The sequence below is a fragment of the Eucyclogobius newberryi genome, unplaced genomic scaffold (assembly GCF_026437365.1).
Source record: "Eucyclogobius newberryi isolate DKJ021-1_F unplaced genomic scaffold, fEucNew1.0.hap1 SCAF_76, whole genome shotgun sequence".
Classification (NCBI taxonomy): domain Eukaryota; kingdom Metazoa; phylum Chordata; class Actinopteri; order Gobiiformes; family Gobiidae; genus Eucyclogobius; species Eucyclogobius newberryi.
Window position 1 is genome coordinate 64,380 of NW_027316456.1, and position 16,896 is coordinate 81,275.

General features: G+C 47.8%; 1 protein-coding gene across 1 annotated transcript; it reads right to left on the bottom strand.

Annotated features, from left to right (window-relative positions):
* Positions 1-3,972: 3,972 nt before the first annotated feature.
* LOC140350619 (uncharacterized) lies at positions 3,973-9,199 on the bottom strand. Its single transcript, XM_072436183.1, has 6 exons — positions 8,928-9,199; positions 8,050-8,259; positions 7,692-7,971; positions 6,999-7,211; positions 6,167-6,377; positions 3,973-5,359 (listed from the first exon to the last, which is right to left on the bottom strand). Exons 1-6 carry the CDS (start codon positions 9,138-9,140, stop codon positions 5,122-5,124), a joined length of 1,365 nt encoding a protein of 454 aa, XP_072292284.1. The 5' UTR covers positions 9,141-9,199; the 3' UTR covers positions 3,973-5,121.
* Positions 9,200-16,896: the final 7,697 nt, after the last annotated feature.

Genomic DNA, 16,896 nt, shown 5'->3' on the forward strand with positions numbered 1-16,896 from the left:
TCTAATGTTTAGCAGTCCACATTTTATCTGCTTATTTGTTTATTTGTGTCGCCTCTTGTTTCCACAGAAGTTCTGTGGCTCTTTGTTTGTTCATTTACATTTGATTAAATCTACAACTCATTTGTTTCTACATTTGCTGTTGAGCCCGTGTTATACTCGTCCATTAAAGCTACAGTGTGTAACTCTCCTGAAGCAGGGCTCACCAGCTGCTGGTTTCTATGGAGATGAGTTTTAAACAAGAGCCAAGTTACAGCTCAGATCTGTGGAGAGGCGATAGAAATGTTTAAAGCCACACAGAACACTCCAGGCAAAGCAGCCTCATCTCCATGGAGACGAGCAGGTGGAAGAGGCCACGCCCCAGAAAAGTGACAGTGAAGCTTTAAGAGACTGAACTATTTATAGAAACTGTTTATGATCAAAACACTGACCTTTAGTACTTTGTAACTAAATCTGTTAAACTTTATTAATTATATTTAGTTTAATAATTATATTTAGTTTAATAATGCTATTTAGTTTAATAATTATATTTAGTTTAATAATTATATTTAGTTTAATAATTATATTTAGTTTAATAATGCTATTTAGTTTAATAATTATATTTACTTTAATATATTTAGTTTAATAATTATATTTAGTTTAATAATTATTTTTAGTTTAATAATTATATTTACTTTAATATATTTAGTTTAATAATTATATTTAGTTTAATAATTATTTTTAGTTTAATAATTATATTTACTTTAATAATTATATTTACTTTAATAATTATATTTAGGCAGATTTTGTCCAACTGTCTCTAAAAACACCTCCAAATTAAAACCATACTTGTTTGTTAGGTATGTGGATTATATATACATATATATATATATATATACATATATATATATATATGTATACATATATATATATATATATATATATATATATATATATATATATATTTACTGTGTAAATGTAACTTTCTCCATCTACCAATAAAAACAAGTGTCCTCCTCTCCTCCTCCTCCTCTCCTCCTCCTCCTCCTCCTCTCCTCCTCCTCCTCCTCCTCCTCTCCTCCTCCTCCTCTCCTCCTCCTCCTCCTCCTCTCCTCCTCCTCCTCCTCCTCCTCCTCTCCTCCTCCTCCTCTCCTCCTCCTCCTCCTCCTCTCCTCCTCCTCTCCTCCTCCTCTCCTCCTCCTCCTCCTCCTCTCCTCCTCCTCTCCTCCTCTCCTCCTCCTCCTCCTCCTCCTCCTCCTCTCCTCCTCCTCCTCCTCCTCTCCTCCTCCTCCTCCTCCTCCTCCTCTCCTCCTCCTCCTCCTCCTCCTCTCCTCCTCCTCCTCCTCCTCCTCCTCCTCTCCTCCTCCTCCTCTCCTCCTCCTCCTCCTCCTCTCCTCCTCCTCTCCTCCTCCTCTCCTCCTCCTCTCCTCCTCCTCTCCTCCTCCTCCTCCTCCTCCTCCTCCTCCTCTCCTCCTCCTCTCCTCCTCCTCTCCTCCTCCTCTCCTCCTCCTCCTCTTGTGTTTTATGGCAGTTTGTTCCACTTCCTCTTTAATAAGTGACATTTACATAAACGTGTCACAAACACGTCTAATGTTGTTGTTGTTTTCTGTCACTTTTAGTGTCAAATCGAGATAAATATGAGACAAAAGTCAGTTTGAGTCGAGATTCTGTCATAAAATATTTATATTTAAAATGTTTACATGTGTGGCTCACTGTGGCTCATGTGTGGCTCACTATGGCTCATGTTTGGCTCAGTGTGGCTCACGTTTGTCTCAGTGTGGCTCATGTTTGGCTCAGTGTGGCTCATGTTTGGCTCAGTGTGGCTCACGTTTGTCTCAGTGTGGCTCATGTTTGGCTCAGTGTGGCTCATGTTTGGCTCAGTGTGGCTCATGTTTGTGTCACTTTGGCTCAGTGTGGCTCATGTTTGGCTTAGTGTGGCTCATGTTTGGCTCAGTGTAGCTCAGTATGGCTCAGTGTGGCTCATGTTTGGCTCAGTGTGGCTCATGTTTGGCTCAGTTTAGCTCAGTGTGGCTCATGTTTGGCTCAGTGTGGCTCACTTTGGCTCAGTATGGCTAATATTTGTGTCAATTTGGCTCAGTGTGGCTCATGTTTGGCTTAGTGTGGATCATTTTGGCTCAGTGTGAGTTATGTTTGGCTCATGTTTGGCTAAGTGTGGCTCATGTTTGGCTCCCTTTGGCTCAGTGTGGCTCATGTTTTGCTCAGTGTGGCTCAGTGTGGCTCATGTTTGTCTCAGTGTGGCTCATGTTTGGCTCAGTGTGGCTCATGTTTGGCTCAGTGTGGCTCATGTTTGTCTCAGTGTGGCTCATGTTTGTCTCAGTGTGGCTCATGTTTGTCTCAGTGTGGCTCATGTTTGTCTCAGTGTGGCTCATGTTTGTCTCAGTGTGGCTCATGTTTGGCTCAGTGTGGCTCATGTTTGTCTCAGTGTGGCTCATGTTTGTCTCAGTGTGGCTCATGTTTGTCTCAGTGTGGCTCATGTTTGTCTCAGTGTGGCTCATGTTTGTCTCAGTGTGGCTCATGTTTGGCTCAGTGTGGCTCACGTTTGTCTCAGTGTGGCTCATGTTTGGCTCAGTGTGGCTCATGTTTGGCTCAGTGTGGCTCACGTTTGTCTCAGTGTGGCTCATGTTTGGCTCAGTGTGGCTCATGTTTGGCTCAGTGTGGCTCATGTTTGTGTCACTTTGGCTCAGTGTGGCTCATGTTTGGCTTAGTGTGGCTCATGTTTGGCTCAGTGTAGCTCAGTATGGCTCAGTGTGGCTCATGTTTGGCTCAGTGTGGCTCATGTTTGGCTCAGTTTAGCTCAGTGTGGCTCATGTTTGGCTCAGTGTGGCTCACTTTGGCTCAGTATGGCTAATATTTGTGTCAATTTGGCTCAGTGTGGCTCATGTTTGGCTTAGTGTGGATCATTTTGGCTCAGTGTGAGTTATGTTTGGCTCATGTTTGGCTAAGTGTGGCTCATGTTTGGCTCCCTTTGGCTCAGTGTGGCTCATGTTTTGCTCAGTGTGGCTCAGTGTGGCTCATGTTTGTCTCAGTGTGGCTCATGTTTGGCTCAGTGTGGCTCATGTTTGGCTCAGTGTGGCTCATGTTTGTCTCAGTGTGGCTCATGTTTGTCTCAGTGTGGCTCATGTTTGTCTCAGTGTGGCTCATGTTTGTCTCAGTGTGGCTCATGTTTGTCTCAGTGTGGCTCATGTTTGGCTCAGTGTGGCTCATGTTTGTCTCAGTGTGGCTCATGTTTGTCTCAGTGTGGCTCATGTTTGTCTCAGTGTGGCTCATGTTTGTCTCAGTGTGGCTCATGTTTGTCTCAGTGTGGCTCATGTTTGGCTCAGTGTGGCTCATGTTTGGCTCAGTGTGGCTCACTTTGGGTCATATTTGGCAATGTGTGGCTCAAGTGCGCCTCAGTCGTTTCCTCCCACACTCCCTTCCCACACGCCCTCCTCCTCCCACACGCCCTCCTCCCTCCTCCCACACGCCCTCCTCCTCCCACACGCCCTCCTCCCACACGCCCTCCTCCTCCCACACGCCCTCCTCACACACGCCCTCCTCCCGCCTCCCACACGCCCTCCTCCCGCCTCCCACACGCCCTCCTCCCGCCTCCCACACGCCCTCCTCCCGCCTCCCACACACCCTCCTCCCACACGCCCTCCTCCCGCCTACCACACACCCTCCTCCCACACGCCCTCCTCCCGCCTACCACACACCCTCCTCCCCCGCCCCCCTCCCACAAGCCCCGCCCCCAACAAATGTTTGAAAATGTCACATTTCGGTCGTTTCAGATCAAACTCAGTTTCCAGTGAACAAAATGTGTTTGTGTCAAGTTCCAGACTAAAGCATTAAAAAATCTTCTTGAATCAATTGAATCAATGTTTCTTTATCGTTAAACTTGCTCCAAAATCTAATAACTTAAACACAAAATGTAAACAAAATACAATTCAACATTTTCCAGAATCATTCTCAGACAAACAAATACTTCAAAAGCAAAATCTTAAAATCTTTCATTCTCAAACAAGTCGCATCGTTTAACCCTGAAACACGTTTCACATTTTTTAATCTAAATTTTAGGTGTTTTTGTTACACTTTTTTTTTACGGCCAAAGCAAAAACGAGAAGACAAAGTGAAGACTCGGGAGCAAAGTGCGAGTTTGGGGGGAAATATTCCACAAAAAAAAGGAAAATAATGAGCTTTTCACAGCGTTTCCTGGTGTCGGGAACTCCGAACGTCGCTATGGAGACGAGAAAACCCATTTAAATATACAACACTTGGATTTCCACGCTCTTGACTGAACATCAGCAGAATTCTGTAAAGAAATTACTTCAAAATCATAATTCAAAAGGTTTTAACTGGACGTACAACCGTGACTTTGTGTCCAAGTACAAAAGTCACATGATCAAAGTAATTATTACAAAATCCAGTGCAGTTCTTAAGTTTCTCTTCAGCAGAAGGTCGTTTACTGCAGGTTACCATGGCGACCGGCTCTCGGGGCTTTCATCATCAGCATCGACTCATCGGCTGCGACTGACGATGGATAAAGTCACTGGATTCTTGACCTGCGTTTGACCCGGTGAAGCACGTTTACGGACGAGAGAGCCATTTCGCCAAATACGGTCCATTTTCACGGAACTGGGGCTCAATTTGAGCGTCGAAAACGTCTTTCCTCAGTTCTGGAGCCCGTGCTTGGACCAGCTCGTGACCATTAACGATGACTTTAACGAGTCGACGATCCTTTGAATAATCGATCTGTTGCGATTAATCGAAAAACGGGCTGCGGACCACAAAACATGATGATGACGGATTTCCCCCGATATCGGCCGGACTTGCCCCGTGGTAACACTTGACTAAACTCATAGAAGTCGGTTTGGAGGTTTCAGGTAAATGAGGAATGTAGAAGTCTAAAAACAATCTGTTTAGATTGTTTTTCGATATCCGAGTGTTAAAGGCGGAAATTAAGAGTAAAAACAGTTCAAACACGTCTTTTCAGGGTTAAAGAGTTTGTCGTTTGGCAGTTTCTAAAATTCAAAATGTGACCAAACGCCCCCCTGTCCACGTCCAAGAGCGTTTGACTTCTCTCAGACCCCCTCAGGCTCCTCTCAGACCCCCGGGCTCCTCTCAGACCCCACCCGGGCGTCGGCGGGGTCAGAAGTCCCCGTACACGCAGTCGCAGTCGCGCAGCACGTTCCTCGGGGGCCTCTGGGTGCACACTTTGAGCCGGTGCTGCGTCAGCTCCTGCAGCTGGTCCGCCAGGGCCTGGACGAAGGGCGTCGGCCAGGGCTTTCCGTTCAGACACCAGCGGTCGACGAGCAGGTCCAGGCGCTCCAGGTGCCGCAGGCGCTGCAGGTTCAGCAGGTCCTTCTCCGGCTCGCGGCGCAGGAACCTGCGGCGAGGGACACGAGCGTTATTTTTATGATTCAGACGTTTGTTGAAAAACGTTCAGATTATTTAATTCAAACGTCACGATTTAACGATTATTGAGACGAAACAGTGAAATCTTTCATTTTCTTTCAATCTTGTGGTCTAAACATGTGACTGTTCCTCAAGTTCAAGAGCGGATTTAACAAAATAAAGTGAAATGTGACAAAAAACAGATAAAGCCAGATTTTTTAAAAAGTTCTTCAACTTTAGGTCTATTTTTTGGCCCAATTATTGAAGAAATAATACTTAAGTCCATGGCCCTCCGCTCTAAACCCGTTTGTGACCCAAATGCTCTGACCGCCCTGAACACGCCCTGAACACGCCCTGAAGACGCCCTGAAGACGCCCTGAACACGCCCTGAACACGCTCTGAACACGCTCTGAACACGCTCTGAACACGCCCTGAAGACGCCCTGAACACGCCCTGAACACGCCCTGAACACGCCCTGAACACGCTCTGAACACGCTCTGAACACGCCCTGAAGACGCTCTGAACACGCTCTGAACACGCTCTGAACACGCCCTGAACACGCCCTGAACACGCCCTGAACACGCCCTGAACACGCCCTGAACACGCCCTGAACACGCCCTGAACACGCTCTGAACACGCTCTGAACACGCCCTGAAGACGCTCTGAACACGCTCTGAACACGCTCTGAACACGCTCTGAACACGCTCTGAACACGCCCTGAACACGCCCTGAACACGCCCTGAACACGCCCTGAACACGCCCTGAACACGCCCTGAACACGCTCTGAACACGCCCTGACCGTATGCGCAGCGTCCGCAGGTGAGGGAACAGCGCCGGGATGCGTCTGCACAGAGACCCGCTGGAGCGGTTCTGCTCGATGTCCAGGTACGTGAGGCTGGGGACTCTGGGCGCGATGATCTCCATGTCCTTCAGCGTCAGGCTCAAGCGCAGCGTCAGGCGCGTCACGGTGGGCGGGATCGAGCAGGCGTAGTTAGAGATGGCATGACCCCCTGAAAGAGGAACACAGAGCAGCGGGTCAAACTCAATATGGGACGCAAAAAATAAAACAACTGCATTAGCTCCGCGCATTAGCCCCGCATTAGCCCCACGTTAGCTCCGCATTAGCCCCACGTTAGCTCCGCATTAGCCCCACGTTAGCTCCGCATTAGCCCCACGTTAGCTCCGCATTAGCCCCACGTTAGCTCCGCATTAGCCCCACGTTAGCTCCGCATTAGCCCCACGTTAGCTCCGCATTAGCCCCACGTTAGCTCCGCATTAGCCCCGCATTAGCCCCACGTTAGCGCCGCATTAGCGCCGCATTAGCCCAGCTCTAACACCCCTAAAACAATCTCTTTCTTCCACGTTCGTTCTTCCTTCTCTGGTTTAGTGTGCGTCAGCGCGTTAGCACTTCTCGCACCAGCAGCACACACAGAAGCGCTGTGGGGCAGCTGCTGCAAAGGATTGTGGGACGTGTAGTTCTAGCTATAAAAACGCTTTACGTCCATCGAAAATGAATAAATATGAATTAGAAATGTTTTGCGGGTCGGATTAAAATGTCTCTGTTTGACACGCCTGCCATAGACTCACATGGACTCGCCCCCTAGGCCCCGCCCCCCAGGCCCCGCCCGTACCTGCGATGGTGAGGTCCTGCAGCTGGGTCAGGGGTGAGAGCCAGTGCTTGAGCCGGCACTCCAGGCCCTGGTGGATGGACTTGTACCGGACGGTGAGCGAGCGCAGCGACGACAGGTTCTCCAGGGCGCTCTCGGGGAGGATGGCCTCGGGGTAATCCACCAGCTCCAGGGACGTGAGCGCTGGGCCCCCGTAATGCCACTCGTCCCCCTCCTCTGGGGAAGAGAGGGCGGGACGGCTCAACTCAGAGAAGCACCGAGACGCCAACGTGACAAAACATCCCCGAACTATGACTTGTTCTGCCACATAAACGCGTTATTCTAGATTTAATTCAGCTAAATTATAACCAAATGTTCCCGTCTGAATAGAGTAAAAAACATAAATAAATAATAATAAATTCTACATCAAAGAAAGATTTAAGAAAAGTCACGAATAAGCTCTTCCTTTTAAACATGTAACTTTCATTAAACTGCACATTTCTTCAGCTGGAGGACGCTGCGTGTCGCACGAGCAGAACGTGCAAACTCCACACAAAAAGCCCGGGAGTCGACCCCGTGACCTTCCCGCCGTGAGGCTAACCACTCGCCGTGAGGCTAACCACTCTGCTACTGCACCATTTTTTTTATGACTCGGACAAAGAAGGAAACGCAAAACTAACTCAATGCATCTGTGAAAGCACCAGGGGGCGCACTCACCTTGGCCCGCGTGCTCCGGGTGCGGCGGGCTGAAGTAGTCCTCCTCCAGGGGCTCGGGCGGCTCCCCCTTCATGCCCCAGGACAGGTGCTGCAGGCGGGTGAGCTTCTGCAGCAGCGTGTGGAAGGCGGAGCAGGGCACCGGGCGGATGGTGCTGCCCCCCAGGCCCTCGGCGTGCTGGTGGAACATGAGCGAGCGCAGGTTGGTGAGGCGGGACGCGGCCGAGACCAGCTCCACGGGCCACGGCAGGCGCACGTTGCACACGCTCAGGTGGGTCAGGCGCTGTGGACGGGGGCACAGAGAGGCGTCAGGTCTTGCGCGTTTCATCAAGTCCCGCCCCCGGACCCCGCCCGCACGTACCTCGCGCAGCTGGTCGGCCAGGCTCCAGCTCAGCATGCGCTCCTCCCACGTGGCGTTCCGGACCCCCAGGTGCGTGAGCTCGGTGAAGCGCGACAGGTTGACCAGGTACTTCTCCCGGTAGAGGCGCCCGCCGTCCACGAACACGATGGCCGTCAGCGCGGGGAGGAACGTGATCAGCCGCCGCCACTCTTTACGCCGGAGGTGGCGGACCTGGCGCGCAGAGGTCAAAGGTCAGCGTCTAACCACAGCTAACCCACGGGTGAACCAAGAGACCGACGGGCAATTGACGCAAGCGAAAGACTTTATTGACAGGAGAGAAGTGTGACACGGGGGATGAGAGCGGGGAGGACATGCAGCAAATAGTCGGAGTCGGGAACAGAACTCAAGGCGCTGCGGCATGCGTGCTGTGCCTTAACCACTACGCTACAGGGCAGTCACGGTTTGGCCAAAATATTGGATACAGCAAGAGTTCTTGTGATAAAGATGTTTATTTTTACCATATTTTCCGGAGTATAAGTCGCACCAGCCAAAAAATGCATAACACAGAAGTCGCACTGGAGTATGAAATGCAGTTGCAAGTGTGAAAATAACAAATAATATCACATATAAGTCTATGTATGTAAGTATAAGTCGCACCCTGGCCAAAACTATGAAAAGAGGTGCGACTTATAGTCCGGAAAATACGGGATTTAGGGGCAAAGTCACTCGGCTTATCAGGTCACGTCACGTCGGAGCGTCAGTTGTTTACATCACATGACATCAAACTTCTGACATTTTGACCAATATTTCCCCCTCGAACTGCGCAGAGACGGTTGAAACAGACACGCGGAAACACGCGGGGAAAGGCCAAAGAGAGCGGCACGTGTGCGTGTGTTTACCACGACGCGCGTGATCCTGCGGCGGCTCAACGTGTCCCAGAAGCCGTAGGTGTAGCGCCGCAGGTCGGTGAGGAACACGGCGGCTCCGCGCCAAAGCGCCGGGTGATCCGCGAGCAGCTGCAGCGCGCGGCAGCAGCAACGCACCGAGTGTTTGTCTCCCGCGGGCAAAAAGCTCAGGATGTGCACCACGACTTCAGGCGGGAGCTGCTCCATCGAGGCCCGAGCATTTCCGGGTCCAAGCGGCCGAAAGCACCGGCTCTTTCCGCCGCGGGCCGGGGGATGCAGCGCCCTCTATGTGTGCGGAGCGGAAGAGCAGGCAGACGGATTTTTTAAAGATTAATTAATTCATGAATTCATTGTATTATTATTATTATTATTATGGTTATTTTGTGCTCTTATTACGACTTTTTTTTACATGGAATTTATTTTAATTATTTTACATAGATTTTTTTTTACATAGAATTTATTTTTTTATTTGATTGTATTTATACACAATGGATATTTTTACTAAACTCGATGTAAAAAATAAATACAAAATTCGATGTTAAAAAATGTCGGTGTAAAAAAAAAATCGTAATAAAAACACAAAATAACTTTCATAAATTATAGTCACGATTCTTTATAACAAGACATTTATAGCAAACAATATAATTACTTTGAAATTCATGTGCAATGGTATTTATTTATTTATTTGTCTATGGGAGTTTTTATTTATTTATAGGAGATCTTCTACTGAAAGTGTTTTTCAGACTTCCTATAAGTGATCTGTTCTTCTGTATCTGCCTCTGTATCTACCTGCGTTGCACCAATGAAATTTCCCCATGTGGGACAATAAAGGAATATCTTATCTTATCTTATAACAGTTAAAGGAATGCCGGGGGGGGGGGGGGGGGGGGGGGGGGGGCATATTACAATTATAATTACACTTCAGACATCAAAAACATTTAGAGACAAACAATTTTCATGAGTAAAAACAGCTTTTTGGTTTAAAATTTTGGAAATGGTGAGAAAATATGATTCAATTAGTTAAATGAGACAGGGGGAAAGGGGATACTGATGATGAAAATGTACTTTTATGGATGTAGATTTTGCCAAATATAAGAATTAAATTAATTGCCATTTTCTTATAGTATAGTCCACATTTCTGTTATGAAAACCAAAAATTATATATTCAAATTTTAAAGTTTAAAGTTTATTAATTGTGAAGTTTTATAAATTGTAAACAGTCACAAGCAGACAGAATATACACACAAATCTATGCACTTTAAGTATTTATAACAAGAATAACTATATTTAATTTGTGAGGTGGAGTTTGTTTACAAATCTGAGCTTCACAGAAAGAATCATTTGTGGTACAGAATGTAATATCAATTTGAAAACCTATTTAGTTTCATCTTTATTTAAAGGGACAATGTACAAAGACATTAAGCTCGTAAAAGACAGAGACGTTTCACATTCACAAACATGATCAATTACAAAAATGTGAGATGTATTTGTTAGATTTTATAACTTAAAAGTCGAGGACTTGGATATTACTTAGACTGAAGATAAATAATTCGTGCTCCGTCTTTGTCTCAATCCTCAGGTAAAACACAAGCAAAACGACCACTCAGACTTTAAGACTAATTTGTTTCCTGCTGATGGTTTTGTGTTCATAGCTTTCTGCTCAGTATTAGTACAAAAGGTGCTGGTCGTGTGCAAGGACGCGGCTCAGCAACGGAAGGCGATTGGAACTAAACGTCTGGGTGGAAAGGACATTCTTGTGTCTAATGCTGAAAGAAACACGGTCAGAGGAGTTATCATAGGTGTCCCTACGGCGACGTCTGTGGATGAAGTTAAGGAGAATTTGACTGGAGCTACGGTGCTGGACGCTAGGCGGTTGAAGGTGACCCGGTCTGGGGTAAGATGTGACAGCTTGTCGGTAATGGTAACACTTGAAGGGAGGTGCCTGCCTAGTAAGGTGTTCATTGGGTTCATGTGCCATGACGTTAGGCCATATGTTCCACCGCCCCTGCGTTGCTTTAAGTGCCAGCGCTTTGGGCATATTGCAGCGGTCTGTAGAGGGAGGCAAAGATGTGGTAAATGTGCAGGAGATAACGAGTATGGGAAGTGTGACGTGGGAGCAAAACTGAAGTGCTGTAACTGTGGGGAAGAACATAGCTCTGCCTACGGGGGATGCAGGTTTAGCAAAAGAGCTGCTGAGGTGCAGAAAATAAAGGTCTCTCAAGGTATATCCTATGCAGATGCAGTCAAGAAAGTTTCAAGTAACGAGTTTAGAGTAAATACAGAGAGAGGAGCCAGCGCTGCTCCCAGCCAGGGCGAAATGAGAAAGGCCAGCGTGGCTCCCAAGAAGTGTGAAGGTTTCAAGAGTGGAGGTCCCAAGTGTGCAGGTTCCAGAATTAATGAGAATACCCTGGTTGTGGATAGAGAGGATTTTGTACTCTTTATGGTGGATGTTGTAAACTGTGCTGCTCAGGCTCAAAGCAGAACTGAAAGGATCAGGATCATTGCTAAAGCTGCAGGGAGATTCCTTGGAACAAAGGAGCTTGATTGGGCAGATATAGAAAACAGGCTAAAGGCGCTAAATGGGAGTCGGAGTGATGGGGGTCTGCTTTTGGGGAGTCAGAGTGATCAGAGTGACGAGATGGGGGTGGGGGTGGTCTCCTGTCCTCGCCCAGTCTCGTAGACGCACGGCAACCAAGCGACGACATCTGTGGAAATATTAAAGCCTGAAGAATGAAGCCTAAAGAATAAAGCTGTACGGTGGAAGCACCGAACGTCAAAGAAGGAGAGGAAGATGAAGAAGAGTCTCCCTGGAATAAAGCCGGTTGGTTGTTGTTGTTGTTGTTGTTGTTGTTGTTGTTGTTGTTGTTGTTTTATGGCGGTTGGCATCCAAGTGTTGCATTACCGCCAGACTTTATTCCTCAGACTTTGTCGTAGTCCTCAGACTCTGTCGTAGTCCGTAAAAGTAATCCTCCCATCGCTTTGGCGTTACAAAGCCCATGAGGTCATGATGTGTTTTTGTGACTTTTCGTAGTCCTCAGACTTTGTCGTAGTCCGTAAAAGAACTCCTTCCATTGCTTTGGTGTTACAAAGCCCATGAGGTCATGATATGTCTTTGTTTCAGAGACCAACCGGCTTTATTCCAGGGAGACTCTTCTTCATCTTCCTCTCCTTCTTTGACGTTCGGTGCTTCCACCGTACAGCTTTATTCTTTAGGCTTCATTCTTCAGGCTTTAATATGTCCACTGATGTCGTCGCTTGGTTGCCGTGCGTCTACGAGACTGGGCGAGGACAGGAGACCACCCCCACCCCCATCTCGTCACTCTGATCACTCTGACTCCCCAAAAGCAGACCCCCATCACTCCGACTCCCACTCAGCGCTTTGTTGTTGTTGTTGTTGTTGTTGTTGTTTTATGGCGGTTGAAGCCGGTCGGTCTCTGAAACAACAACAACTATTCTAGTCACAAAGACACATCATGACCTCATGGGCTTTGTAACACCAAAGCAATGGAAGGAGTTCTTTTACGGACTACGACAGAGTCTGAGGAATAAAGTCTGGCGGTAATGCAACACTTGGATGTCAACCGCCATAAAACAACAACAACAACAACAACCGGCTTTATTCCAGGGAGACTCTTCTTCATCTTCCTCTCCTTCTTTGACGTTCGGTGCTTCCACCGTACAGCTTTATTCTTTAGGCTTCATTCTATAGGCTTTAATATTTCCACTGATGTCGCTGCTTGGTTGCCGTGCGTCTACGAGACTGGGCGAGGACAGGAGACCACCCCCACCCCCATCTCGTCACTCTGATCACCCTGACTCCCCACAAGCAGACCCCCATCACTCCGACTCCCATTTAGCGCCTTTAGCCTGTTTTCTATATCTGCCCAATCAAGCTCCTTTGTTCCAAGGAATCTCCCTGCAGCTTTAGCAATGATCCTGATCCTTTCAGTTCTGCTTTGAGCCTGAGCAGCACAGTTTACAACATCCACCATAAAGAGTACAAAATCCTCTCTATCCACAACCAGGGTATTCTCATTAATTCTGGAACCTGCACACTTGGGACCTCCACTCTTGAAACCTTCACACCTCTTGGGAGCCACGCTGGCCTTTCTCATTTCGCCCTGGCTGGGAGCAGCGCTGGCTCCTCTCTCTGTATTTACTCTAAACTCGTTACTTGAAACTTTCTTGACTGCATCCGCATAGGATATACCTTGAGAGACCTTTATTTTCTGCACCTCAGCAGCTCTTTTGCTAAACCTGCATCCCCCGTAGGCAGAGCTATGTTCTTCCCCACAGTTACAGCACTTCAGTTTTGCTCCCACGTCACACTTCCCATACTCATGATCTCCTGCACATTTACCACACCTTTGCCTCCCTCTACAGACCGCTGCAATATGCCCAAAGCGCTGGCACTTAAAGCAACGCAGGGGCGGTGGAACATATGGCCTAACGTCATGGCACATGAACCCAATGAACACCTTACTAGGCAGGCACCTCCCTTCAAGTGTTACCATTACCGACAAGCTGTCACATCTTACCCCAGACCGGGTCACCTTCAACCGCCTAGCGTCCAGCACCGTAGCTCCAGTCAAATTCTCCTTAACTTCATCCACAGACGTCGCCGTAGGGACACCTACGATAACTCCTCTGACCGTGTTTCTTTCAGCATCAGACACAAGAACGTTCTTTCCACCCAGACGTTTAGTTCCAATCGCCTTCCGTTGCTGAGCCGCGTCCTTGCACACGACCAGCAGCGAGCCATCTCTAAGGACACTCGCACTCTTGATCACTCCCACAGCTACAGTTAGGCTCTTTGACAATGCCACTGAATTCCACTCCTTAAAGGATGCACTATCCTGTGCAAGCTTTACGATCACCTTACAGTCTCTGCTCTCACCCCGGATATCAATAGCTTCAGCCTCATCCTGCTGCTCATTCCCAGAACCCTCGGACGAGCTAAGGGACTTTTTACGTTTCCGGGCACGTGCAGCCAGAAAAGGCTGCTCCTCCACGCCGTCCAGAACGTCTTCCATCCCCGATCCACTCTCCTCCGCCATCTCCCGTCTCTCCAGACCGGGTGTTGAGCAAGGTCTCCTCAAGGTCTCCTCACAGTTGTTTCAGAGACCAACCGCCACAGCTCGATCAATGTGGGAGTTGTTCGTCTCTGAAACAACAACAACTATTCTAGTCACAAAGACAAATCATGACCTCATGGGCTTTGTAACACCAAAGCAATGCAAAGCAATGGAAGGAGTACTTTTACGGACTACGACAGAGTCTGAGGACAAAGCACTGGAAGTCAAGGCACTGGAAGAAGAACTTTTAGGACTACGACAAAGTCTAAGGAATAAAGTCTGGCGGTAATGCAACACTCGGATGTCAACCGCCATAAAACAACAACAACAACAACAAGAAAACAAAAAAGGGAGTGGAGTCTGTGCTGTCTTTAGAGATGAAATAATTACCCGCAGGTTGTTCTTTTGGGGTGTTTTCATCATTTGAGTATGTCTCCTTTAAAATGGAGCTAAAACAGTCTCATCCATTCTCTTCATTGTTTTATACAAGCCTCCCCAGCACTGCCAACGTTTTATTGATGATTTTACTGAGATGTTTCAGTCATATGAACAGACTGATGGTTTGGTCATTACAGGTGATTTCAATGTTCATGTGGATAATATTTGTGACAGAAACGCTAAAGAGCTTGATGCTGTCCTTGAAACCTTCAGTCTTACTCAGCATGTGAGTGGCCCCACCCACAGCAGAGTGACTCCACCTACAGCAGAGAGGCCCCACCCACAGCAGAGAGGCCCCACCCACAGAGCAGAGGACACACTCTAGATCTCCTAATTACAAAGCTGGTAAATATTTCAAATACTGCTCAGGTCCTGACTAGAACCAGGAAGTACCATCACATTAGTCCTGTTCTCAGGTCTCTGCACTGCCCCCTGTGGCTCAGAGAAGAGACTTTAAAGCAGCTCTGCTTGTGTACAAGTCTCTCCATGGCCTAGCACCAAAGTACATCTTGGATATGTTAGTGCCATAAGATAAGATATTCCTTTATTGTCCCACATGGGGAAATTTAATTGGTGTAACGCAGGTAGATACAGAGGTAGATACAGAAGAACAGATCACTTATAGGAAGTCTGAAAAACAATTTCAGTAGAAGATCTTCTATAAATAAATAAAAACTCCCATATGAACCATCTCAGACTCTGAGGACTTCAGGGACCTGCCTCCTGCTGGTGCCAGAGTCAGGACTAGGGAGGGAGGTCTAAAGAACAAAGTCTAAAGAATGAAGTCTAAAGAATAAAGTCTAAAGAATAAAGTCTAAAGAATAAAGTCTAAAGAATAAAGTCTAAAGAATAAAGTCTAAAGTCTAAAGAATAAAGTCTAAAGTCTAAAGAATAAAGTCTAAAGAATAAAGTCTAAAGAATAAAGTCTAAAGAATAAAGTCTAAAGAATAAAGTCTAAATATTACATCTAAAGAATAAGATGTACAACTACAGTAGGTGGCAGTAATGTAACGCTCGGATCCCAGGGGCCATAAAACACCAAAGAAGAAGAGAAGAACCAAACCCGTGGCAAAGATGCAGCTCTCATCAGAAGAAAGCTCCAGACTTTGCTCTCACGCGTCCAACATGTCGGCTCAGGACTACGTGGTCACCATGAGGCGCCTCTACAGCCTGGCACAAAGGCTGCATCTGCGTGTGGACTTCACAGAGTCCAGCACCACTCACGACCACTGCCCCGTCTTCATCGTCCGAGCGACAGTCGGAGACGTCAGCGCCGAGGCACGAGAAGCCAACAGGATGAACGCCATGATCCAAGCCAGTGTCCTGGTCCTGGAGCAGCTGGAGAAGATGTCTGCTCCCTTCTCAGAGATAAACGCCTGCAACAAGAAGAAGCATCGTGCTAAGGCCAAGGACCACAGCCATCCGGACTTCTGTCTGGACAAAGACCCCAACAGTCGCCTGGCTGAGCTGCTGATGATCCTCAAACACCCGCCTGCCCAGTACCGTCTGCTGGAGGGAACGCTGAAGTCTGGGCACTGGGCCTTCACCATCGAGGTCTCCCTGGACCAGTTCACTGCAGTGGGTCAAGGGGCCTCAAAGAAGGAGGCGAGGAGGAGAGCGACCACAGCCCTGCTCCAGATGATGGGCTACAGAGTCCCAGAGGAGATCCTGGTTCCACCTGCTCCTCCTCAAACCAACACCGAAAAAGAGCAGTTCCTGGAGTACCAGGCTCCAAACCAAACACCTTCAGCACCAGCGAAAAATCCCAAACGCCGTCCTCCTGCTCACATCTCTCCAGACTTCGGTCTGGGAAAGGACCCCAGCTCTCGACTGTCTGAGCTGCAGATGTTGCGCCAGGAGCCGTTCCCTGAATATCGCATGGTGAGTGGAGAACTGGTGAGCGGCAGCTGGATGTTCACCATGGAGGTGTCTCTGGATCAGTGCTCTGCATCTGGCTCTGGTCGCTCAAAGAAGGAGGCCAAGAAGAGGGCGTCTACAGCTCTGCTCCAGATGATGGGCTTCACAGTCCCAGAGGAGGACCTGGTTCCACCTCAGGTCCTCCTGATGGGCCCATGTTAGAGAGCAGCTCCATGTGGTTCTTTAAGAAGAGGAGAGACATTCACATCCGTCCTGAAGATGAGTGTCCATTAGCTCTGTGCTGCCCCTAGTGGTACACGTCGTTTCTGTTTGGAGTTGATGTGATTTGTCTGCTCAGACCATAGTTCCCACATGGTTCTAGACTTGTCTGAGCCGGTCGTTTCTGCTCCGCTGGTGTTGAAGAACTGGCTTCTCAGATCGTGAACAGTTGCTCCAAAAAAGAAAAACAGGAAGTGTTGACTGTAAAACTGTGACGTATAAAAATGCAGAAACATGATTGTGATATGAAAAGTGCCAGACGTTTCCGGGGCGTTTATTGGAGAAACTGTTCTCGATCTGTGAAGCCATGTTCA

Bases quoted from the DNA above. Each gene is read 5' to 3' on its own strand.
- LOC140350619 (XM_072436183.1), bottom strand. From the start codon at position 9,140: ATGGAGCAGCTCCCGCCTGAAGTCGTGGTGCACATCCTGAGCTTTTTG. The intron at 7,972-8,049 runs GTACGTGCGGGC...CCCCGTCCACAG, and splicing joins TGGCCGACCAGCTGCGCGAG to CGCCTGACCCACCTGAGCGT. The intron at 6,378-6,998 runs GTACGGGCGGGG...TTCCTCTTTCAG, and splicing joins GCAGGACCTCACCATCGCAG to GGGGTCATGCCATCTCTAAC.